This window comes from Juglans microcarpa x Juglans regia, chromosome 6D (genome assembly GCF_004785595.1).
Source record: "Juglans microcarpa x Juglans regia isolate MS1-56 chromosome 6D, Jm3101_v1.0, whole genome shotgun sequence".
In the NCBI taxonomy this organism is placed as follows: domain Eukaryota; kingdom Viridiplantae; phylum Streptophyta; class Magnoliopsida; order Fagales; family Juglandaceae; genus Juglans; species Juglans microcarpa x Juglans regia.
Genome location: NC_054604.1, coordinates 28,010,740 through 28,018,368, shown reverse-complemented (window position 1 = coordinate 28,018,368; position 7,629 = coordinate 28,010,740). Strand labels below are relative to the sequence as shown.

The window sequence follows — 7,629 nt, the reverse complement described above, 5'->3', positions numbered from 1 at the left end:
ATATTGTTAAATAATGCATGTGTGCAAGAACAGAACCCCAAATCGATCCGACGTTGAAGTCAGAACAATGCCATGATTAAGTTGTCAAGCTTTTTCAATATGGTTAACGACTTCTGTTCAGGGAAATGATGACAGGTAGAAAGTAAATAACATAGCGCACCCAAAATAGCTGGCTTAAAAAACAATAGTAGTAGTACTAGTACTAGAACTGGTGGACGAAAGAAATACTTATTAAACCAAAGATGATGTCTCGATCGACCCCCACCTATCACGAGCATATGTGTCTATATTTCACCTAATTATTTGTGCAATACATGATGTGTTGTCTTTGAGCACTTATACCTAGACATTAATTATTAGAGATACAGTACGTACTATGATCGATCTTTTGTATTGATATACCGAAGACTTAAGGTTATACTGACAAGTGGGATAAAGGGTCTGAGGATGACGATGGTGAGGATGATGATTTGGTGAAGCTCCAGATATCGTTCTCGTTGTTGTAGACGTGCGAGATTTGACTTTGCCTAGTAGTACTAGTCGAACGTATGTCCGAGAATTGTACATCATTATCATCGGGAGCAGTGCAGAAAGTCATGTTGGGGTCATTAAAGCAGGATAATTGCTTGGCTGTCTCCTCTTGACCATTAAGCTGCGATGCCACCAAACGATCAAAGGTGGCCCAATCACTAAGCCTGGTTTTCGATTCATCATGATCATGATCGACTGGGGTCTTGTCGTTGCCAGTACAATTAGCTGTTTGGTTGGTGAAACAAGGTTGGGTTTCTGTGAGCATCTGGTCGTGATCGAATGGCTGATAACAAGCTTTGAAACTGTGGTCATGATCGAAGGGTGAGTTGCCAATTGGAAGAGAAGGAAGAGATGGGCTCTCTAATCGTGGGAGATGAAGGAATCTGTCATGGAGCCCTTCATCGACAAGCTGGCTTGTTTGTTTTTCTGTAGTGAGGAACATCATGTTGTTACTGTGGACGTCGGAGATGCTGATGTTGCTGAATGACTCGTTTTCCGGCTTGCAATTCCTTCCCATGTATAGAAGTATTTGATCCAGGACGCCTTCGTTTCTGGAGCCAAGAATCTGAGCATTTGAATCCATAGAGATTGAGGGGGTTTTAGGACTCTCAGCTGCTTTCTGAAAATTCTTCTTCTTGAAGACACGGCACACTACCCATCCGTCTTCGGTCATTGACTCTCCTACTGAATTAGAGACCTGAATCCACATAATTGATAACGAATAAGAAATTAATTAATTTTGGATATTATTATATAAAATATATGTATGTGTGAATGATCACGAGAACGAACTTTATATAAAAGACACGATTTACATACTCTTTGTCGCATTAAGGATGGAGAAAAATACAAGAGCTTGGTTGTGAATGTTTGATTATACATTAATAAAAGACATGTGGAGAAAGAATGGCTTACGCTAGTGTCATGGACGCTTTCATCTAGCCTGTATTCATGCATGATCCAGTCTGATTTTTGTCCATGTGGTGCTCGTCCCTTGTAGAACACTAGAGTCTTCCTCAATCCAATTCTTCTAAAGCCGCTATAGATGATCTTATCTCGGCCTGTGGCCTTCCAAAATCCAGCTGCTGTTGCACGATTTGTTCGAGTCCCAGTTGGATACTTTTTGTCTTTGTGGCTAAAGAAGTACCAGTCATTCTGAGGAGTTGATCCAATCTTGCATTTCTCTACAAAACAGCAAAACATATAATTGTAATCCTGATTCTGTATCATGTACACTAACCGGCCAGTTAAAAAGATTATAAAGAAGGAAAGTATTTGATCTTTCTCATCTCAGAAAATGGAAAGGAACAAAAGAACATTTGTGTCATATATTATATGGTGCTAGTATAATGCGGAAAAGGCCGTAGACAAAGGCACTACCTTGAATATCCCATGGCTCGAGCTTATTAAGATCAACCTCGCGGATCACATCAAGGTCAATCTTCTCATCAGCAACTTTCTTCCTCAAGTAGTAGTGAAGAAGTTCCTCTTCCGTTGGATGAAAACGGAAGCCTGGAGGAACCTGAGATTTGCCATTTATGGACAGATTCATATCTTCTGCCATTACCAGGAATTCTTGGACGGCTATATATATAACGAGTGAGCTGGGCGTTCAATTCTCTCCCTAGCGAGACTGCTTGCTGGCCTTAAATCCACTCAAAATCCTCTCCAGAAGTACTAAACTAGGAAACAAGGAAACAAAACCGGTATAGAGTCATGAATAGAGGAAGAGAGAAGAGAGAACAAAAACAAGGAGAAATAAAGGACAAATAACAAGGTGTAGGGGTGTGCGTAAAGGGTAATGCAGTCATGATAATTTATAATGGTTGTAGGGCACGGAAAGGGTCCAAAAATGCATGAAAAGCTTTGGTATTATGGCCATTAGTGTACTTTGGTGTGGGGCCAGGGCCCACGAGAAGAACCAACCACCTAAACCAAGAGACTATAGAGAAAGAAAGGTAGGGCCGGTGGTCCCAGAATATAGGTAGTAAACATTGGCCGGGGTCACCCAAAATACGTTAGAGAGGCAACAATATATAGTGAGATCGGAGGGCACGCCTCCATCTTAACTATGACCTTCGACCTTAATATCTGAATGAAAAGCACCTCCAAAACCACCACTTTTTCGAAAAGAATCTCTCTCTCTCTCTCAAGATCACTCGTTTTATTTGTGCAACCAACTCTAGGACAAGAGGGCAAGAGAGAGAGATGATGAGGTCGGAGGCACTGAGCTTTCGTGGTCCCGTTGGGAAAGAAAAACATGATGGGGTTTGTGGAGACTGAGTTTGTATCTCCTGCTATCACTTGTTTATGCTATGCATGCACCGCACCAACTGCAGGGCATTAAATTATCATGATGTTGGTGAAAAAATACATGAGAGGGTGAATCTCTTGATCTAAATTTGGCTGGATGATCGAGCCTAGCTCGATCAGGAACAAACAGACAGTAAAAATAATTAGTTGTTAAATAATGCTATATATATCGGGAAATTAAATGCTTGTATAATTCACACCAAGAATGGAACGCACGTGTCAAATTCTTAAGAGCTGCTAGCTAGACTCTTCCATGGAGTACCTGTACCTCCACTCGCCCGCTTCAATGGGTGAAGTGCAATGGCAATCGTTGCCTTTTCCTTTCTTGCATATTCTGGATATTTTCTTTCCATGATTATACACGATATGGCACGCAACTGCTTTGAATCTTTCATTTGATAAAATTAACAAAGCGTTTTCACAGTCATGTGTACATTCAGAAAAGTCTCATTATTCTGTACCCTTAAGACTTGTCGGCCACAGGCCAGCTGGTTGAACCATTATTTCCCCTAGCTTAGCTAGCGCCCTTTCGTCTCTATCCATCTTAAAATCCTTCAACCATATTAATGAGAAGTAAAGTTTGGGCACAACTGGCAGCAAGTACATATATATATAGACCCTACATGAACATTCATTCCAGTAAAGGCGTTTCATGTCTAATGTAGCTAGCAGATCATGTAAATGGACGAAGATGGCCTAGATGATCATGAGTTAGTGCGGAGTTATTGTATAGCGCTTGCATCTTCCTTATAAATGTTGAAAGGATGAGTAAGAAGAATCTTAGTGCAAAACTTAGGGTAATTAATTAGAAACTAGTTGACTAGGAAAAAGGTCGTAACCCCACCATATATATTCCAAGCATTGAGTAAAACCTTTTGAGGTTAATTTAATCTTTTTCGGATCAATACCTTTTGCTTAATTGATTAATTTGCGCATTATATATTATATATAGTTAATTTTTTTTATTAATATAACTACCTAGCTATATATACTAATTAAAATAAAATAAAAAAGGTACGTCGTTGAAAATAAATGCAACGCAATTCTATTAGACACAAATTAATATTTTGTAGTTGAATTATTATCACCAAGAAAAATGATACTTTGCCCACATATTTTGCTCCCTCATTTTGACACCTCATGTATTTTAATTTTTTTTTTACTTAATAATTAAGAAAGTGACTATTTGTGTATTGATATTTTTTTTTATATTTTTTAAAAATATTTTAAAATGATAAAAACATGAATTAAAAAACTGAAAAAAAATAAAATGTTGAATTTGACCAAGCGGTCAGATTGAACGGGCTACTTTGGCTGGTAGAGTAGCCCGACTCTTATCACCAATATCAAAAAGGAATTTTTATATTCACTATCAAAACCTTTTTTTTTAAGACTCCCAGCTTGTATACATGATTCAATCATGTTCATCCATGAATATTGTTGCAGTACTAGACTGATTATATATTATTATATATATAGGACCGGCCAGAAGATTATTTTGATCTAGTCTCTAAAACATTAATGCACGCACGCGTATCAATTTCATTCATGCATGATAGCTACATTCTTAGAGTTAATATATAATCTACGTAAATGCAAACACACATAGAAATGAACACACAAACATATATATATATATATATATATATATATATATAAATCATCAGAAAGGGAAGAACATGCATGATGAAAATGGTGCCATGCATGTTTTAAGACCTCATATGAGAAGTCTAGCTCTTATATCACTCGAAATCATGTACTATAGTCAAAATGCAGGGAAATAAATCTTAATTACTTTAGAGCTGCTTGCAGCTTATACAAGCATGCATGCATAACGTCGGTGATGCAATCAATTTCACTGATGACATCATAAGTAGTACAAGGACGTTGTAAATTGTAATTAGTTTTTAAATTTTTTGTACCAAGTAAATTAAAAAAGTACTAAATGATCACTTCCACAAGACTGACCAGATAAGTGGGATGTATCATGCATGCCATCGCATAGATAAATCCTAGACGACTCAGTCTCTGATCATCAAGTACGTACCCGGCCGATCGAGAATCGGCCAATAACAAGGAAAGCATATATAGCCACTAGTAATATTGCTAGTAGTTGCGGGAATACGACAGACAATAACTCGATCGTTATGTCAAGATCAAATGAGTGACAATTTGTTCAATTAATGATCTAATTGCCTATAACTATATATATATATATATATATATATATATACACACATAAATATAGTACAACTTGGGTTATTTCTACGTACATACAATTAAGATTTAAGGGAAAGCTAACATGCAGACCTATAATTAGTCACTTGCATGCAAACACATGTCAGCAACTAATTAATCGATCAATTCCTCCTTGAATCTTAAATATTAGATCATTTTGGCCATTTTTCACAACCACGCGCATTTAAATTTTGAGTATTTTTGTAAAATAACTTATAAAAGTATTTCACGATCGATGATCAACAAATTAATTATGTGATGCCACAAATCGATCCATAAAAAAATATCAAATTTAATCTATTTTGACTCGAATTTCAATTTCACACAAACGCCTTCAATCCATTTAATTAAAATAGAGTAATGTTACATACAGTCGTGGAATGCGCAAGCGCTGTGCAGTTGCTTTGAAAAAAAAAGTAAGGTCCACTAATAAATAATTAATTTTTTTATGTGTCCCTTATTTATTCATTTTTTTCAAAGTTATTGTGCGAAATTTACACACTCACAGCTACAACTATTATTTTTCAATTAATATATATTCATTATATAGTGACTGGGGCACATTAATCGGACGTAGTACTACGTCATTGTATAAAAATAAGCTGGAAAGAAAAGGTGCACTAGCCAGCAGCATGCATGTGAGGTGTATCACTTTGTCTATGTTAGTCAATCCACGTTTAACTACCTTAATCAGTACAACTAGGATATATAGCATTCTCCATGTGGCCAACACTCATGCACTGATATTACCACTTTATAATTACAGCTAGCAGCTGGGTTATTATCTTGTATACCACACTTCTACATGATCAAATTAAGTTTGATCTCCAACATCATATACTTTTAGCCACCTCATCACATCCGGCCAATTATAATATATCTTCTCTCTCTCTCTCTCTCTCTCTCTCTCTCTCTCTCTCTCTCACATTCATATTCAAAGTAACGGTACCACATAAGCACTAAGTACTACACATGATCATGTATATATATTCCGTTATGAGGTCATGTGTCTTAACCCAAATCATGATCGATCCTATACCTCTCTTATTCCTCCAAATTCTAATACTAATCATGACTTTTGGCGACAATTGATGGAACAACCACTTCTTACTAACCTGCACTCGACATCTCATCTCCTTATCATCTAAATTACTTATTTCTTGTTGTAGTTGGTTGTGGTTGAAATTTATATATATATATATATATATATATATATATATATATATATATATTCATCGCCCAATAACTTCCGTTGAATTAGTCCCAAATAATAATAATTAAAAGTTTTCATGAGAAATGACGTGTATTGTGACGGTAAATTTGATTAATTCATAATCGGGAGATCATATTAATATATATGTGTGTGTGTGTGTGTGTGATGGATGTGATCAGCAGTGACACATCAGACTAGCAATACCTCCAGCTTCTTATAATTAGAATGCAGACGATCCATCCATCGATCGAGGTTTAAGTTTGCATGCATGAGAAGCAATCTTAAATATTAATTACGATGTCATGCTGTTGTTAAAAAGCCTCTTGTTGGCGCAACACGTCTGTGATCTATATATAATGTACGTAGCAAGATGTAGACGTACAAATCCTTTTTTTTATTATTATTAATTTAATCCTAAAGAATTAAAAAAATAAATAAATATTTTTCTATAATTTAGAGTCTGTTTGGGATTTAGTTTGAAAGCTTAAAAAATGCTTTTAACTATTTAAAAGCTCTTTTAAAGAAAAAATGATATGTTTGGTAAATTTATAAAAAATGTTTTAATTACTTAAAAAAGTTGAAAGTCTACTTTTTTAAAAAGCACCAAATTGAAGTTTTTATAGAAAAACTCCTGCAGATAACTATATATTTTTAAAAAATTAATATAACTAACTTTAAAAGTGCTTTAGATAGATGTTTATCAAAGAGTAAACAACTTTTGAACTATAGAACTTATTATTTAAGTTATAAGTTATATTTCCTACGACAATTCCAAACATACACTTAGTCGTTATAAATTATCGTTTTTGATCTTATGCTAATTTTGAACACATGCATATTTCTTCTGCACGACATCTTTGATCATCTGATAGTTTACATAGTTTTATTACTCATTTTGGAAAACAAAATTTGTACAATTTCATCGATCTTGACTATTTGAAAAAAAAAGTTAAAAAAAAAAAATCTGACTCTTTTTTTTATGATAGTTCCCATTTTTTTAAAAGAACCTTGCGTGAAATTTATACATCTTAAATTTATATATAACATTATATATATTATTATATTATTAGATAAAACTATTTAAATCCAGGCCGAGATCATACTGAGTCCAAATATTATATATATATATATATATATATATATATATATATATGGGTCATGACGTTTCGTAAGCACGTAATGGATCATTTCCCACTTATAACAAATCAAGCACATAAGTACATGATGAGTTGTGTTCGTTGGAGACAAAAATTTCCTCTCGATCGGCCACTACAGATAAAGCAGTCGGCCAGAATCTTTTTGTAGGATAAAATCATTGAGAAATGGTATTTGTA

At 34.9% G+C, this 7,629-nt stretch overlaps 1 protein-coding gene across 1 annotated transcript; it reads right to left on the bottom strand.

Moving 5' to 3' along the window:
- Window positions 1-212: 212 nt before the first annotated feature.
- Window positions 213-2,336, bottom strand: LOC121235737 (NAC domain-containing protein 12-like). The gene is made up of 3 exons (XM_041132119.1): window positions 1,912-2,336; window positions 1,447-1,715; window positions 213-1,228 (listed from the first exon to the last, which is right to left on the bottom strand). The coding sequence occupies exons 1-3, from the start codon at window positions 2,093-2,095 to the stop codon at window positions 416-418; spliced, it is 1,266 nt and encodes a 421-aa protein (XP_040988053.1). The 5' UTR covers window positions 2,096-2,336; the 3' UTR covers window positions 213-415.
- Between the last annotated feature and the right edge of the window lie 5,293 nt (window positions 2,337-7,629).